The 18,752-nt window shown below is 39.4% G+C and overlaps 1 protein-coding gene across 1 annotated transcript in view; it reads left to right on the top strand.

Annotated features, from left to right (window-relative positions):
* The window catches only part of SPATA6 (spermatogenesis associated 6), a 1,891,174-nt gene that overhangs the window by 1,263,424 nt on the left and 608,998 nt on the right, over positions 1-18,752 (top strand). Inside the window, exon 9 of the mRNA XM_044085978.1 lies at positions 10,372-10,412. Coding sequence (XP_043941913.1) covers positions 10,372-10,412 — 41 coding nt within the window. The remainder of the gene's footprint in view (positions 1-10,371; positions 10,413-18,752) is intronic.

The raw sequence follows: 18,752 nt of genomic DNA, 5'->3' as shown, positions 1-18,752 counted from the left end.
TGCACATCCCCATAAGGAACTCTTGCAGGGAATATCTGCGTTTTAGGGCAGGCTCTATGCACTATCAGTTCTCTGCACTTCCCTTTGTCTTATCTACTGCGCCCAGAGTATTCACAAAATGCCTGGCTCCAGCCATTGAATACTGCAGGCAGAGAAATATTCAAATCTACCCATACTTGGACGAGTGCCTGATTCAGGCGGACAGTCAGGAATTGCTACTTCATCACCTGGCATTTGTAAAAAGACTTTTAACTTCACTGGGATACACCATCAACGAAAATAAATCACAACTGATGCCCAGCCAACAAATTGTATTCCTGGGAGCAAGTGTGAACACAACTTCCCAGATGGCATTCTGCACTCCAGAAAAGCAGGTCCATCTGACAAACTGTATCAAAATAATGGCCAAAAATACCCAGCTATCTGCAAGGAAAATACTGCAAGCCCTAGGGTCTATGGCCTCATGCATTCTGCAAATTCCATATGCAAGAATGCATATGAGGAAACTTCAGTGGTACTTAAAAAGTCTCTGGTGTCAACATTCTCAGGACCTGGAAACAGTGATTCCTATCATACCTTGCCTAAGGGCAGAGTTCCTTTGGTGTGCAGAAGCATGCAACCACAACAAGGGACTTCCTTTCATTCAACCACTCGCCGCCCAGACCCTGACAACAGACGCATCAGACTATGCATGGGGGGCTCACATGGCAGACAAATACATTCAAGGCAAATGGAGCCCAGAACAAATTCCCCTGCATATCAATCAAGAAGAGATGCTAGCTGTACAGAATGCTCTGACAGTCTTCAAATACCTTATCCTTCCAGGACAGCTCCTGATAAAGACAGACAACACCACAGTTATGTGGTACATAAACAAGCAGGGCGGGACTCATTCTTACCCACTCTGCAGGTTAGCCATGGCTCTGTGGAACACAGCCTTGAGCATCCAAGTACACCTACAAACTCAATTCTTGCCAGGCAAGCAAAGTTCACTGGCAGACGACTTAAGCAGAAGTCTACTGGACCCTCACAAGTGGAAACTGGAACCCAACTCTTTCAAACTTCTAACCCAGAGGTGGGTAACTCTGGAGGTGGACCTTTTTGCCTCTCCCCAAAACCCCCAATTGAACAAATGTTGCACCAGGAACCCTCACAGCAGAGCCTGGAAGGTGGACATCCTATCTTTTACTTGGGAAAATCTCTCAGTTTATGCCTTTCCTCCTCTGCCCCTCCTCTCAAAAGTACTACTCAAGATCAAACAGGACAGGCCAAGGGCAATCCTTATTGCACCAGACTGGCCATGCCAGCACTGTCAGCAGTGCACCATGGCACCTACATCAGACACCTTCCCTGCTGTCTCAGCAGGAGGGACAGATTTTGCATCCAAAGCTGCAAACCCTAAACCTTGCAGCCTGGCTTATCCTATGAATACACCACCAGCACCCCTCAGCAGACAGGTACTGGACGTCATCCTTGAAGCCAAAAGGCCTAACTAGAAAATCCTATGCTGAAAAGTGGAAAAGATATTGCTCTTGGAGTCCGTCTCAGTGAAAGGACACAGCTGTGCCCTCCTTACCTCAAATCATTGATTACCTAGCAGAGCTACTCCACAGAAGCCTATCCTTTTCCTCCATTAAGATTCATGCCTCTACCATCTCAGCTCATTATAATACTGAGCCTCCTTTATTCTCTCACCCTCTCATCAAACAGTTTCTGAGAGGAGCAATCCACTTAAGGCCCCCTAGGAGAGCACCCATCCCTGCCTGGGAACCTAACTTTGTACTGGAAAAGCTCATGCTCCCCCCTTTTGAACCTGCAGCTTCAGCAGAGTTAAAATTCCTTTCTTGGAAAACAGCCTTGCTTTTAGCCATAACCTCAACTAGAAGAGTGTCTGAGTTACAGGCACTAATGGCTGTGGAACCCTTCATTATTTTCCATGCTGACAGGGTTTCCCTCAGGACTAACCCGTCCTTTATGCCTAAAGTGGTCTCCAGCATGGCTCTAAACCAACCCATCCATTTGCCAACCTTCTTCCGTAATCCTCAAAATAAAGGGGAGAGGATCCTGCTCTCCTTGGACGTGCACAGACAGCTCAGGTTCTACTTTGACAGGGCTAAATCTTTCAGAAAATGTGACGAACTGCTAGTCAGCTTTGCTACAGGGGCAGAGGGCAAGGCCATTTCAGAGCAAACCATTCCCAAATGGATAGCACACTGCATCCATTTCTGCTACAAGCACCATGGAATACCTACCCCACAGGGGATCAGAACACATTCCACTAGGGCTACTTCCACCTCTACAGCATTTCTCAGGGGAGTCCCTACCAGGGACATTCTGGAAGCTGCAACCTGGAGTTCTGTACACACCTTCACCAAGCATTACCACTTACCTATTTTTTTCTAAATCCAGAGCTGGATTTGCTACAGCAGTCTTACAAGGCCTGCTAGCCAGCCCTAAATCCTCTTGAATGCCTCCACCCTTCCTCAGCTTTGGTAATCAACCAAAGTGTGATGACTGCAACAGTGAAACACGAAGAACATAGTACAGTTGTGTACACTTACCATAAATGTAGATGTTCGAGTGTATTTACTGTTGCAGTCCTGGTTCCCCCCCCTCCAGCCCCCTGTTTTTTTCTATCCTTTCTACCTATCCTCTATATGGCCATTTTTATGGCAGGGGTATTTACTTTTTACTGGTTGTGTTCCACATCATATACTAGCTTCCTATTTGGGAGGCTCCTGACATCTGGGGCAAGAAAAACTGATGTAATGGCGTTGGCTGCCTGTTTTATACCCCTGACGTCATGGAAGAAGCGACAGCATCCGAGGCAAAATCCCAAGACTCTGGTATTCGGGCCGACTGAGGGCTACCTGCAGGCAGATAACCCTAGTGTGATGACTGCAACAGTGAATACACTCGAACATCTACATTTATGGTAAGTGTACAAAACTGTACTTTAGAGAAATTGGTGCTATTATTGACTATGTTATCTACTCTTGGTATTCCGGTCATTCAAGATGGCCCTAAAATGCTCAGATGCTCTCTTCGCTTGCACCTCAAGAAACAACTCATCCAACAAAAAGGTGGGATAACCGTGTCTCAAAAACATATTTTTTAAGAATTCACATTCTGCTAGAAAATCCGTGTCATTAGAAACCATCCTGGCAACCCTTACAAGCTGACCTTTAACAACTGACCCCTTCTGGTGAGTTGGATGTGCACTGGAAAAATGAAGGAAAGAGTCTGAATAAGTCTTTTTCCTAAAGCTTGTGGCTTTATATTCCTTCCTCTTCTTGTCCTTAAACAAATATACATCCAGATAAGGAATTCTATCACAATGGAAAGTGTGAGTAAAAACCAAGAATTGAGTGGTACTGTTGAAGTACTGGATCAAGTCTTGGAAAAGATCGTATCCTCCCTTGAATATAATAAAAATGTCATCCAGATAAAGCATGTAGTAATAAATTACTTCTACAAATGAATTATTCTTGAAAACATACTCAGTGTCCCAGTAGGCCATGACTAAATTAGCGAAACTAGCTCCACATGGGGAACCCATGGCCACCCCTTTTGTCTGCAAAAAATACTTGCCTTCAAATAAAAAGAAGTTGTTAGACAAAATTAGGTTGAGTAGTTCTTGAATCAGGGACAGTTCATGGATGCCCACTCCCTTCCTTGCAAGTATCTGCCCCACCCAATCAATGCCAAGGTCATGGGGAATAACAGTATATAAATCTTTTACATCAACCGTAGCAAAATTATAGTCCTCGTTGAAGTCAAGGTTGTTTATACTCTAAAAAAGACCAAGAATCCTTGCATATTTGCTGTTATTCTGTCAAAAATTTCTTTAAAAAATTATCGACATATTTTGCTAGAGGGTAGGTGATGGAATTCTTACCATTAACTACAGGACGTAATGGAGGATTCTGCTGGTCCTTATGGATTTTTGGGATTCCAAAGATTAAGGGAATCTGGGGTGTTGGCATTGAAAAATAATTGAACAAGTCGATACTAATTTGTGCATCATTAAACAGATCATTAAGATATTAAGCTCATTCAAAGAAACACCAACATAGCTGTCAGAATTCAACATATTTTCCATACGTTCATTGTAATGCACTCGATCCATGAACATCAGCCCTCTCCCTTAATCCGGTTTCATCACACGTAAATCAGTGTTCCTCACTACTTCTAAGGTTTCCCATTCATCCTTACTAAAATTACTGGACTGCTTTTTGCAATTGAATTTACTTGTAAACATTTCTTATATCAAACTCACACACATTCAAAAACAGTCAAAACTGGATGCAATATTTAATTGAAAACACTAGAAACTCTAAATTCCGCTCCATCGTTGTTATGTTCTTTGAACAATAAACTCATATTTAATTTGCGGGTAAACAGTTTTAAATCCAGTAGAATCCTAGCTAAATCACAACGTCATTCCTCTGGCCAGAATGTCTACTAATGCAGTATCAACAGTAAAGGTGGAATAATTAAAAACTTTAAGGTCACTAGCCATATTCTGGACAATAAACAAATCATTTTCGCTTTCACCTATGATTGAACTCCAGATATGGTTGCCTTGGACAACAGGGATCATCTCCTTGGTTGCCCACGCCCCCGACAGTTCTTCCTCCGGTTGTCATTCTTGGGCTGGTTCTGATACCTCTGCCCCTGCACATTCAGAAAATTTGAAGAAGAAGGTTGATTCTGATTGTTGTTATGACCAAAATTGTTACCGTGTCCAGGATTCTGACTATGCAGTCTTTCACTGCAACGAGGGCCTCCATGCATATCATCCACGCCTAGATCATTAGCATTCATATATTCACGTGGGGTTGCAGTAGTATCATCATCCTCGAAAATCACCCCAGGATTGGCTGGCCCAGCACTCGGTCCAATAGATTTGTTTAGCTTGGAGCTTGGTAATATGTACAATGCTCGTGAAAACACAAGTATAGTCATACTTGAAAGTCACGATCACATTTTATTAAGTTCATAGGTTCATAGGTTGGCACTAGGCTATTGGCCCTAGGGCCTATGCAAGCCTAACCATAACAATTCCCTGGATATTTCTTCCCACAATATTTACTTCTCTAGACCCCTGTCTAGCAGGGCGACTGACATGATTCCCGGGGTGAATTTCCTATCTCCCATCCAATCATCAAGGTTCCTTTTGAAGAGGGCCAATGAGGCGCTCTGCTTGACATATATGGGCAGTCTATTCCAGAGTATGGGGAGTCTCTGGGTCAGGAACCTATCCCTCCAGCATGTTTTGTTCATTGTGATGACAAGGTTTAGATCCTTGGAGCGTGTGGCTCTGAGGGATTGGGATTTCTTTAAGTGGAGTATGACCAACAGCTCAGGGTTTGACATGGCCTTGTATGTTAAGCAGAGATCGCCTCTGAGTAGACGATATGCCACAGAGTATAGCTGGAGTTTTTTTAGATGGTCAGCATATGGCATCTGCTTTAGGCCTGTGATTCTTTTTGTGAGGTACATACCAAACGGGGCATTATACTCTATAATGGGTCTAATGAGGGATGAGTACAGTGGGACAATGACCTCCTTTTTTCTGGATGAAAAGCCCTTAGTGATGAGGTGTGCCACATAGAAGGATTTCCTGACTGTTGTGGCGATGTGGTTATCAAAAGTGAGACCACTGTCCACCTGTGTCCCTAAGTCTCTCGTCACACTTTCGATGTTTAGTGTCCTGCCACCTATGTGTTAATTCTTGGGTACATGTTTTTTTCCAAAGGGGATAACTATACATTTTTTGGCATTAAGCTTGAGCCCATGGCTCTGGCACCAGGCATCTGTTTCTGTAAGGCCCTTCTGTAGAATAGCCACATCATTTGGGGATTCAGTAATGGCTTCCAGTTTGCAGTCATCTGCAAACTTTGTTAGCCAGAGTCCCTTAGTGTTGGCCTGTACTTCAGAGAAGTAGATGTCAAACAAGAGCGGTCCCAGGACTGAACCCTGAGGTACTCCACTTGTCACTTCTCTGGAGCTGGATTTGGAGTTGGCTACTTTTACAGTCTGGGTTCTGTCAGTAAGCCAGTTGGCAACCCATCGAGTGACGTAGGGATTTATGCCCAGCTTAGTAAGTTTATCTGATTCCAGAGTGGGGGATGGTGTCGAAGACCTTGGCAAGAGTTGTGCAACATATCAATTTCCTTAATCAAATCATCCATCATGATCTGATAATGTTTTATTAAAAGTTCAAGTAGATCATGTCCCTGTTTATTGAATAATTTGATCAGGTCCTGGTGAAAAAGAGAGTCTGGTATTAGACCAGTGGGGTAGTGCCAAAATCTTAAGCCTTTCGGCACTTGCAGCGTCCTGCAACCAGGTGTGAACAATGCTTGTTCAATTGCTTGTATTTTAAAGTTAAAAAGTTTGACAAGATGATTTTTTATATTATTATATTTTTATATTTATTATAATTTTACATTTTGACTATTTTTTAGTGTATCATTGTGTCTATTTATGTTGCTATTTCATGAATGGGATGGATCCTTTGTTTTGAAATTTATGATTTAATTTATGAATGGGTTTGTGTCATGTGATTGGTTATGTGATTTATTGTAGACTATTTATTGACCTTGTTAATTCATTCTTATTGTCTGAGTAACTATTGTCATTGTACTTTACGAAAGCACTAATTAAATTTCTGTGTTGGTTTTGCTTTGCCATTTCTCTTTTTTGTTCATTTCAGTAGTTTTTTCATCTTTTTGCTTCCTTTTTTTCTGCCTATCCCAACACAATCTGTAGTGACAGATTCCTCAAATTTTGCTTAGGGAGCAGTTTCAAGGGGGATAAAAGTGCAAGGACTGTGGGACAGTTCAGACAGATCATAGCACATAAATGTTAAAGAAATGTTGGCTGTAATTCATGGCATAAAGTCTCTGCATCATCTTTGAGACCCAGGTCCTCTCCAGATCATTTCAGATAACACTACAGTAATGTGGTTACATAAACAGGGGTCACCAAATTATACCCACTGTGCTGACTGGCAGTGATAGCTTGGGAGTCAGCTATTCAGTACTTCTTCCTTAACTCTTCAACCATCCTAACATACTATAAGAGCAAAACCTAGTGGCAGAAGAACTAAGCAGTCTAACTGCCTGGATGATATGATTTTAGTCACCTTTTTCATGAGTACATGCATCAAGGACTCAAGGAGGATTTTTCTAGTTGGTGAATTTGCTCAATTATTTATGAGTTACTGTGCTCTGACCTCTCTTATTCCTCTATAAAGTTTCATCTTGCAGCCATTATAGCATGTCTGCTCATGGATCCCCCTGTCTCTTCTCAGTTTTTAAAAGGAATTTTACACCTGAGACCACTCTGTAGACAGGTTCCTCCTCCTCCTCCTTGGGATCTCAGTTTTGTACTGGAGAAGCTCACTATGTCACCCTTTGAAACTGTCTGTCAGTTGACTTGAGATTCACCACTTAGAATGCTGCTCTTCTTATTGCCCTGACATCTGCAAAAAAGGGTATCTTAGTTGTAATAAGTTCTCATGAAAGGAGAACTCTATCTACTTTTCCTCAAAGGCGAATCATTCTGCTCACACACCTGTCTTTCAAACCAAAGGTTGTTTTAGAGTTTATGTTAAATCAGGCCATCAATCTCCCTCTTTTCTTCCCAGATCTTAAAAACAAGGGACAGAAGATTATATTCACTCTGGATGTACACAGGCAACTCGGGCATTATCAAGAACCAAGTCCTTCAGAAAGGATAGCCAGAAATTTGTTTTTTTTCAAGGACTAAGAAAGATCAACCCATGTCTAAGCTCCAGATGGCTTACTGCTGTTTTTTGTACTTTTCGGTCTGTTTTTAGCTTCTGCCTCTACCATCTGACTGATACTCCCTCACTGTACAATTTTCTTCTGTTTACATTTTTTTTTGCTCCTGTATGATCAATCATATCTGGCTCTTTTGTCCCATAATTATTTGTCACTACTCTTTGGATCTCTTCTTCCACTCTGGCTTCCTTTCTTTTTTCTTCTTCTCCAGCACCTTTCATGACTTTATCTTTGAGTTTCTCCCTTCTTACTGAGTGCACATCATTTGCTTTTACTTGAAAACAGCTGCCCATATCCTTCTGTCATCTGTCTTCCTTACCCAAAGTTCTCACACCCACTTCTGCCACCTCCTTTCTTGTCCTTTTCTCTGTTTTTGCACCCAACTGGCTATTCTTGTATCTCTAGCTTCCATATTTTTACTATGAAATTCCTCCTTTTGTCATGCAGACTCCATACTTTCTGCCACCCCAAAGCTCATTGGGCAAAACCGCTGTTACACAGCCTGAGTACTTCCAAAATCGGTTTACCTTCATTATGTTGAAAGTAAGTTGTACGATGCATGAAAGTGCAAAAGTACAAATTCAAGATTTGGGAAATGTCGACTGCAAATGTTGCAAATTCCAATGAGCGAACGCACATTGACACATTCGCGCATTTGAATTCTGCATTTCCAGGTGCAGATCGCACTATAGCAGAGATCAGGAAATGCACCCTTTCCCCTCACTGTAGTGCGATCTCGGAGTTTGTATATTAAAGTAGCAGAGGGTGTGGAGGCACAGCCCCCCACAATGGGGATGCAGGGGTGCTTTCCCCTCTGCATAACGATTTTTGGAGACATTTGAAAATGTCTCCTAACTTTCACTGTTGTGCTGCAGTTTGAAAATGGTCGAATCTGGTTTTCCAGGAAACCAGTTTCAACATTTCGATTTCAGAAACATGTTGAATTTCAGATCGGACAAATCACTTTCAACATAATGAAGGTAAACCTCCAAAATCACTCTTTTATTGTAGCCTGTCCCACTGTTTGATCTTTATTTTATCCCTTTATTTTTTTTGTGCAGCTATATCTTTTTTTTTTTTTTTTTTTTTGTATCTAGGTAAACCTTTCAAACTTTATCTTTGGCCTAGAATGCAGATTCCAAAAAAAGTGACAAATGTAATGGGTAGTTAAGATTAGAGGCAGGCAATTCTCAATTAATGTTAACATTAATTACTGAAGGATAAAAGATTAACCATTCTTACTATATTATAAAGGACTGTGTTAGAAAAACTGCAGGGGTTGAGAATAGTACCAAGATGAACTGGGTAGCTACACATTTGAATGGCAACACAGAAGACTGTAGAGAGAGAAACAGCAACAATAACTAGAAAAATAACTAGTGGAGTTCCACAGGGATCTGGTCCTAGATCCAGTACTGTTCAGTGTACTTATCTCAAACATATCTGAGAAAATGAAGAAAAAGCTATCCTGTTTGTTGATGATACAAAGATAGATGCAGCTTTAGAGGTTTGGGGGAACAGTCTTGCAAAGTATTTATAAAGGCTGACGAAGTAGGCAAAAAGGTGGTAGTTGAGGTTCATTGCAACAGATGCAGTGTGCTGCATGTGGACCACAACAATCCTGGTGTGAAGCGTCATCTGGAAGAATGGAACTAATGGCAACAGAGCAGCTGGACTGGACCAACAGGAACAGAATGAGTGTACTGGCAGTAACATATAGAATTCTGGGGTGCATCTTCAGGAGAGTCAGTTCCAGGATCAAATAGGAAATGTAGGTACTCTTAAAAAAAAAAAAAAATCATTGGTCAGACCACATTCAGAACTGTTTGCAGTTCTGTAAGTCATATAATGAAGATGGCATCAGGCTGCTGGAAGGACTCTAGGAAAACGCTACAAAAAGCTCTGTGGGATGAAGGAGAAGAGAGGTTAAGAGCAGAAGAGTTGGGGAGACAAGGTTTTGATGCACAAGATCATGTTAAGAAAATATGAAGTGATCAGTATGAACAGAAAAGAGGTAAAGGAATGGGGACAGGTAGCAGACTTTAGGGGCTGACTACTCCCTAGATCTTCAGAAGTGTTTCACAGGAAGGTTTGTGGATCCATGGAGTAGACAGCAGAAATGGAATAGTGGAGACAGAGAGAGAGAGAGAGAGAGAGAGAGAATTCACAGAGGCATTCAGGAGCATGGGACAGGAGAGAAAACGTAAGGGGAAAATATAGATGGAAAGTAGTTGGAATGTTAAGGGCTCTTGACAGACTTATCTCTCTCATTTCTCATGCAAATACGTGTAAAATAAATTGTACAATTTTGGCACATTTACAAGTACTTTGCTGTGTGTGTGCTCTGCGGACTGTATATTTAATGCAAATTATCATCCATTTAATTAACAGACAATGCCATGTGGGTTTCATAATACCTGCAGAAATGTTTTTTCTTGTTTTCGAACATGAGCAGGAAGTCATGTGATATTTTAAAAGATAATGTTGAATTGTCAGATGTTTGTTTCACAAATACCTGTTTATGACAAAAATATCATTTTTTGTTTGTTTTTTATAGATCCTTCCTTGTTGGGCAGCTATAGGCCAAAACTTATAAAGGTAAGTAACCTTCCCCTGATCACTCGACACTAGTTTGTGGGTACTCAGGATTATTTGTTTTATTTGTATCATGTTTTGATTTTTGTGGCATTTTTGGATAGCAAAAGTGTATGTGTTCATATATTAGAACACCTTTGACCATGTAGAAGGCAGTTTGAGAATAACACTGGGATTCATGCTGAAATAAAGGAGCAGTCAGATTACAAGTAGTCACTGATGAAATATGACTCCATAATGCAGAGGAATAAAGCTTTGACTGTTACCCAGATGACCTAGGATCAATTAGTGACATTGGCATTAGAGGAGCTGAAGAGAGAGGATCAGATTGAAAATCCAAACCACCAAGCATGAATAAGCTCCTATTGATCATCTGCTGTGATATTCCATGCTGCAGAGAGAGAGAAATGCACATCACACAGATTGTGCTTGGGTGTATGCTGTTGACTTTGCCAGGCTGCATTGCAGTGGTAATCTTCATTTGATGTATGTGAAAACATGCACGCTTATAGAGGGAAGCATTGCTGTCATTTTCATCTACAAGTACATGTCAGCTGCAAGGGATTGGGTTTTGAGTCAGGAAGTGTACAAAATAAAAACCCTCAAGGTTACCTTGATGGTGGTTATGCCGTGAATCTGTTTCATCCTGATGATGGAGAATGAGTAAGCAGTCACTGCAGGGACTAGAAGATCTGCAGGCACAGAGAACTAAAAAAATAAGTGAGAAATAAAATATCAGGGACCTTCCTGTGTGTTGCTTTTTATTGCTATTTTCTGTACTTCCATTGTAATTCAGCTGTTTTTTTCTCTACAACTCCCCCCTTTCATTTTACTTCATACTTTCCATCCGTCTCAGTCTCTCATCAATTGCCTGGTCTGCAAGCAGCTTCATCTTCTTCTACCCCAGGACTTTCTTCAGCTCCCGGCTGGGGCCAGTGTGAATTTTAAGAGCATCAGCGGGGAGGGGGGGGGTTTGCCGGGGACTGCTTCTGCAAGGTGATTTGTTTTTACTTAACAGCCTACTCTTGACTCAGCCCCCCCATCTTCATTTATTCTATCTGAGGGCTATTCCCCTATATGGATCACACCTCCCTGCAAGTTCCTCAGATGCCTGAGCTGCTAATTGAACTGAGGTTGCTAGGGATAAAGTTAGGGCTTTATCCCTCATGATGGCCTGCAGCTTCTCCTTTTGAGTACATGTGAGCTTTTTGCCAGTGTAAAATACGATGATAATCATCCAACTGATCACTGTTGTAGTAGCCTTAATTAAAGGTGTTATATCCTCTTTAGGATATAACAGTTGGCTAGCTTCCAAACTTTCAGAACACCTTCCACGTGCCCAAACTGTCAGTCATCTGGGTGCCATGCCCATCACAGCTTTCCTGCCGCCTAAGAGTACTCTCCTCTAAGACTTTTGAGGATCAGTGAAGGGCTTGTGCTGCTCCTTTGCTGGGGAGATAAATTCCCTTTGGGGAAATAACCTTTCATTTAAAAATTTTTTTACTTAATAAAATTTTCCTGCTCAGGAAATAATTTTAAAGCTGCTAGTTTGTGTTTAATGTAGTGCCATGAGACTGTTGTACTTTTAAATGAGAGCATTGTTTTCCTTTCAGTTTAAAATTTGTTTTAAGTAATTGAATTTTTTTTCTGTTGAGAAATTGTGTTTATTTTACTTTTTAGGACTGGCTAAGTGTTAAAGTGCTTATCCCTGTGTTTTTATGTGAAAAAGGTGACTTAAGAGTTTGAAGTTTTACTTGATTTTGCTGCCTGTTTTTCTTGGGAAAGCAGCACCATTTTCAGCTTGACCATGAAATAAACTGTCAGTGCCACAGTCAGTCCTTCTTCCAGCCATGAAAATAAGAAGCTGATCAAACAGCGTTTGCCACTGCAGCGGGCTAGCAGTGTGCCTCAGCCACAGGTGGGTGACTATGCTGTGGCCATCAGACAACTCATCTTTTACTGTGGATCCCTCTGGTGTAGCACCTTCAAGCACTATGGACTGAGGATTAGACATGTCCTGTATAGCTGTTGGGATACCCTGTGTGGGCAAGGGAGAGCCAGTCTTGTTGATCATGGGAGAGGGATCATGGAAGGCTTCCTTGTTTTGTCAGAATGTTGTACCCATCCCTGGGTAAACTGCATTAATAACACTTTTGGAACCATTTTTCATTTCAAAAAGAAATAGAAAACTAAACAGGTATCTACTCCTCTCCAAACTTCCTTAGTCAGGAGTAGTTTACTGGGGCTGGCTTAGAGTTTAGTTTGAGGTGTTAGAAAAAGGGATACCTCATTTCCTGGAATCTGGACAGGAAGATAAAGGGGACAGAGGTATGTTTTTCTCCCCAGATTTCTGATTCAGGCTCAGAGTAGAGCTCAGTTTGTGAATTTTTCCTTGAGGGTTTCTCTTCTGAGACCATTCTAAGAATGTGCAAGTGTTTTCAATCAGAGAACACTGAGGTCTCTCAGTCTATCAGAAAAAAAACTAGAAGCTGTTTCAGAAGGAACTTCCAGAACCGTCGCCCATTTCTCCAGTTCTGTCAACTTTAGAGGATGTGTGTGCAACTACCTGCAGTTTTCCTGGTAAACAACTAGCTGCTCCTAAAAAGGCAGATAGGATGTATAAAGTTTCTCAGTCTTTTAAGTTTTTATACACTCTTCCTAAACCTGACACAGCAGCTATAACTTTAGTTAATCCTACTGCTGAAAAGCTTTAAACCAATTCCAGTACACTTTCTGATAAGGATGGGAATATTTTTGAGAAGTATAGGAAAAAAATGTATGCTTCTGTAACTTTGATTTTCAGAATTTTTAATTTTAGGCTCCTATATTAATGTTTGTTTTGATTAAATTGTGAAAGTATGAGGAACATTTTGTCTGCAATTTCTTCTTGTGAGGAAATATCTACTTTAAATAATTTAGTTATTTCTATTCTACAAGTTACTGCTCATTGTTTACAGAGTTTGTAATACTCAGTTGATACTTCTTCCAGGGCTATGGCCACTGGTAATGTTTTGAGAAGGTTTTACCTGACTTTGTTCTACAAATCTCCCAGATGATATTAAAAATGAAATAAAGTCTTGGTTTCGGCCCCTGTGCTGCAGAAGAGATCGACAAGGAATGAGATGATACAGGGAATCTCCAAGATTTTTCACCACTCCTTTTCCAAAATTTCTAAGAGTTTCTCGACCCCCTCATCCAATTTTGACAATAAATAAATAAATCGTCTCAACAAAATGTAGCTAAACAGATGTTTAAGAAAAAATGGTAAGGGGATTCCAAAAAAAATTCTGGAACCTCCCCAATCCAAGGACAATACAATAAGTGAGAATGACTGTTTAAGGGACTTTGTCCTCCCCCTTCCCACACAGGCATCCCCATTTCACCTCCAGAATGTCTGAATCTCACCTTTTCTCTTTGGCATGAGATAGTTTCAGACAGATGGGTTCTGAAAATCATTCTTAAAGGTTACAGATGACAGGAGGAAATTCCTGCTTTCCAGGGGTAATCCCTCATCCACCAGACCAGATGCTTTTATTTCGAGCTGTCCTTTATCATATGCTACCAAGGGTGTGAAAGAACCGGTTCCTCCTTCCCAGGTAGGGAAGGGTTGTTATTCAAGGATGTCTTTTGTGCCAAAGAAAGAAAATGTTTGGAGACCAGTTCTGTATCTTTCTTTTCAAAACCTGTTTGTGATAGTGCCCAAATTCAAAATGATGTCTCTTCACAACCTATTACCTCTTCTTCATTCAAGTTTCCTGGTAACACTAAATTTAAAAGATTCTTACTTATTATCACATCCTTATTCATCCAGGCTTCAGGCGTTTCTTAAGGTTTTGTGTGTCTGCATCACATTTTCAGTTCTCTGCCTTACCTTTTAGACCATCCTATGCATCAGGAGTGTTAACAAAGTGTTTAGCTCTAGTTGTAGCTCATTGCATGCTACAGAGTATCCACATTTTTCCATATTTAGATGACTTTCTTATATCATCATAGTCTTTTTCAAACTGTCAGGAATGTTTCACTTGGTGAGAGATCTCTTACACAAACTGGTTTCACTTAGTGAGAGATCTCTTACACAAACTGCTATTCCAAGAGAATATTCAAATTTTTTTTTTGACTCCTTCACACAGGATTCTGTCCCTGGTGTGTTGGCCATAGAAGAAAAAGGTTCATTGTATATATCGGTCTCTAAGGTTTTCCACTCAGACTTCAATCACTGCAAGGGAATACCTCAGGGTTTTGGATCTCATGGCATCTATGATTCTTATGGTACTCCTGGCAAGTCTCCACATGATAAAGATATAATGGTATTTGAAGTCTCTTTGGTCTCAGCATCAGTATCCTTTTCCCTCTCAAATCCCAGTGCTGGGGTTTGTCCAAAGAGAAATCAGTTGGTAGAGACTGCAGATACCATTAAATTGTGGTCTTCCTTCTCCCCTTCTGCCCTGTTCCAAAGCAGTTGGTCACCACAGATGCCTCAGACTTTGGTTGGGGAGCAGTTTCATAAGGGATACAAGTGCAAAGTTTGTGGACACTAAGGACAGATGCAACCACATAAATATAAAATAGATGCTTGCCCTGATCATGGCTCTTGAATCTCTGAATCATTGTTGGCCCCCAGGATATCTTCAGGTTGTTACAGACAGTACACAGTTGTTTGACAGCAACAAGGGGAACCAGGTCATACCTCCTTTGCTAACTAACAGTGTTAGCTTGGGATATAGCATCACAGGACAGTTTCACATTAGAGGCATCCTGCATTCTGTCGGAACAAAACAGTGTGGCAGACAAGCTGAGCAGGACAAAAGAAGACCTTCATGAATGTAAACTAGATCTGGGGGTCTTTGAAGATTTGATTCATCTGTGGGGTGTTCCTCAAGTTCACCTATTTGTCTCTGTTCTGAACAATCAGCTGGTAAGATTCTGCTCCAGGATTCCATGCAAGAAGGCCTGGAAGTCAGTTGCCTTTTCGTTTGTCTGGATGGGAATGTTTTTGTATGCTTTTCCACCCTTTCCAATGATGTCTCAGGTACATCTGAAAGTTCAGAAGCAATCCCCAAAGACATACTTTTCAACTTCTTAGCCCAAGAAATCTGGACAGAGCCTGACATAATGAGGAGACAAAGGCCCAAAAATAGGGACAGATTTCAAATATTGCTCTTATAAGCTTAAAGAGTAGCTAAAATAACAATATTTGTATTAAAATGCATTTTCTAAAGGATAAGAAGTCTGAAATTCAAATGTATGTCATTGTTTAGTGATTTCATTCCTCAGACCATCCCAGTAATTTGCCAGAAAACCACACATTTTATGAGGAACAGACCGAAATTTTGAGGCAAAAATCTGGAGGTATAACCCAAGATCATTATGGTGACTCTCTTCAGACCAAGATCATTATGGTGACTCTCTTCAGGCCCAGGCAACCATGGTTCTCTCTTCTTTTGGGAATGGCCAGGGGCAGTTACCACAATCTTCCTCACAGACTGGATCAACTCATACAAGAACAGAGCTGCTTGATAAACCCCAATCAGCTTCATTTGACTGCCTGGATGCTAGGGTCTTAAATCTCGGGGGCGAGAAAGCCTGCAACTATAAAATCATATTTTAGCCAGAATGGAAAAGGTTTTATATTTGGTGCCAGCAACATAACTAGCACTCATTTAGTGTTAGTTGTTCTCTGGTTTTACAATATCGGTGCTAGTAATTATCCTGTGACCTTTCTTACACCTCCATCAAGGTTCATTTATTGGCCATTTAAGCACTGGATCCTCAGTAAATTCCATTGTTAAAATGTTTTGAAAGGGATTTTGTACAACAGGCCTCCAAGAAAATTGGCCCCTTCTTTGGATAATAATTTTGTGGTAGAGAAGTTGACACTTGCTCCATTTGAAACAGCTAATCTGGTTGACTTGAGGTTCTTTTTTTCCAAATAATTGTTTATTTTCCAAATAATATAATGTTTAACAATACAATCATCAAGTATTGTAAACCTTTATATACACTATGTACAATTGACCTGAACAAAGGAGGGAACAATTTTAATAAAATGTATGAAATTAGTAACAAAAATGTATAATATTCAATTAATAAAGTATAAAGTTACACATTAATTATTTAGGGTTCATTTTTAATGTTTCAATAAGAGTTACATTTTTTCCCAAGGATTGTTTGTCCATGTTTTAGGTGAAATTCTCGATTCCTTCACCTTGATTTCTAATGTCGCTGTTTCTTCCATCAATCTCAAGAATTCTTCCAGAGTTCATTCTTGTGAAGACTTCCACTTTCTAGTTATACATTTCCTTGCCACAGCTAGTATGAACCAAAGTAGGTATAGATCTTTTTTATTTATTCCAATAGTATCATTAACATTTAAGAGGGCTAAAGATTTGGTTACAATAAAGGTATCTGTGAATATAGCTTGAAGAAAAATATATATTAATACAGTCAAAAAATATATGAGACCAATCAGCTTTACAGTTTAAAGAACATCTCCAACAAATGGATTTATCAAGTGACTTGAATTTGGCTAGTTTATCAGGTGTAATAAATGCCCTGTGAATATATTTCCATGTAAATATTTTCCATACTTGTAAATTAAATGTTAACAGAACATAAAAGATTTGTTTTACTCTCATTTGATAGATTAGTGTGACATCCTTTTGCTATGAAATTCCAATATATTGCATTAGGGTTAGTTTTATATGTTATCAATATGTTGTATAATTTTGAAATTAGATTCGTCCAATTATAATTGTTGTAAATAAGTTCAGATATTAGACTTATCAAATTTGGACTATTTTTATAAGGATAATTAATAATTTTACTATTAAGATCCTTAACATATGATAATATGCTTTGTAGTATCAACCAATCTGCTGATAGAATATCATATTTGTTCTGAATTTGTTGAATGTCTAATACTACTTGATTCTCTATACAATGTTGCCAAGTGAAGTTTTTCCCCTCCCATCTAGTTAAAATAATATTATGAATTTTATTAAAGAAATTCTTTGTAGAGCTAAAGGGTATTATCAAGTCTAGCCAAATCATAATATCCGTGTTAGTATATATAAATTTTCGGAATAAATTGTAGATATTATTTATATAATTTAAGTTTGTTGGTTTTTTTATATTATATTGAATATTAACAGTCAGTATGTGCCACGTCCTATTATTTTGTTCACTTAATATACAATTTTTAATTATTTTATTTTCATTTAGAAAAATAATAGTGTGCAATTTTTTCCATGTTGAAGAATAATTAGGATCTGTCCAATTAATGATAGTTCTTAATATGGAAGCTTTTATGTATGATTCTAGATCTGGAAGTTTAATTCCACCCATTTCCCAAGATCAAATGTGATATGTATAGGCTATTCTTTTTCTTTTTGGATACCAAAGAAAGTTTAATAGAATTGTATTTATTTCTTTCAAGATTTTCTTGTTAAGTACTATAGGAATAGCTTGTGCAATGTAATTAATTTTTGGAAGAATTGTCATTTTTATTATTTGTAATCTGTCTTCAAATCTCAAGAACATTTTATTCCAGCTTACTATTAACATTTTTATTTTATTAATTATGTTGCTATAATTTGTGGCTAATGTTGTTGTTGTTGCTAATGTAGATTCTAAATTATCACATAGTGTTATTCCTAAATATTTTATTATGGGAACTTGTTTTCCTGTCACACAATTTGTAGTTAAGGTAAATTCTCTCTTTTTATTCAAATGTATATAATTAGATTTTCCCTTGTTAAATCTATGGCCTTTTCACTATTTCATCTAGTTTTTGTACTGATTTCTCCAAGACAGATGACGTGAGTAAAACATCATCAGCAAATAACATAATTATGTTAAGTTGTCTATCTCGCCTTCATTCTTGCTGGATGGGTTTGGCCACTCTAAAAGCTCGAGAGTTGGTTCCACCGGCTCGAGGCTCCCCTTATATCCCACAATGCTAGGCGAGAGTTACCTCAGATCTCGTTTGCCGCTACAGCTATCGAGGTTGGTTTTCTACCGGTTCTTGGTAAGTGACTTTTTCTTGTGTAATTTAGTCTATTAAAACCCCTTTAATTTTAATATTTTTACTTATTTCCCTTAGTTTAGAGAAATTTTTATCCCCTTCTAAAAAATTCCCATTTTTTTCCCTCAAGAACTTTAGGTTCTTCCCTTGGGCCTATTGGCCTTTTTCTCTTTCCCTAGGGAGTGTGTGTGTTAATTTTATTTTAAAAACCTAGTTAGTGTTTTTATTATAATTTAAACTTGACAGGGTGTAATTAGTGTGTTTGTGTGTGTGTTTGATTACACCTTTTAAAAATGTCTAAGGAAGCAAAGGTCTCCGGA

The sequence above is a fragment of the Protopterus annectens genome, chromosome 10.part0, assembly GCF_019279795.1.
Source record: "Protopterus annectens isolate FY-2018-M chromosome 10.part0, PAN1.0, whole genome shotgun sequence".
Taxonomy (NCBI): domain Eukaryota; kingdom Metazoa; phylum Chordata; order Ceratodontiformes; family Protopteridae; genus Protopterus; species Protopterus annectens.
Note: the sequence above shows the minus strand (reverse complement) of the source record. Positions and strands in the feature narration are given on the sequence as shown.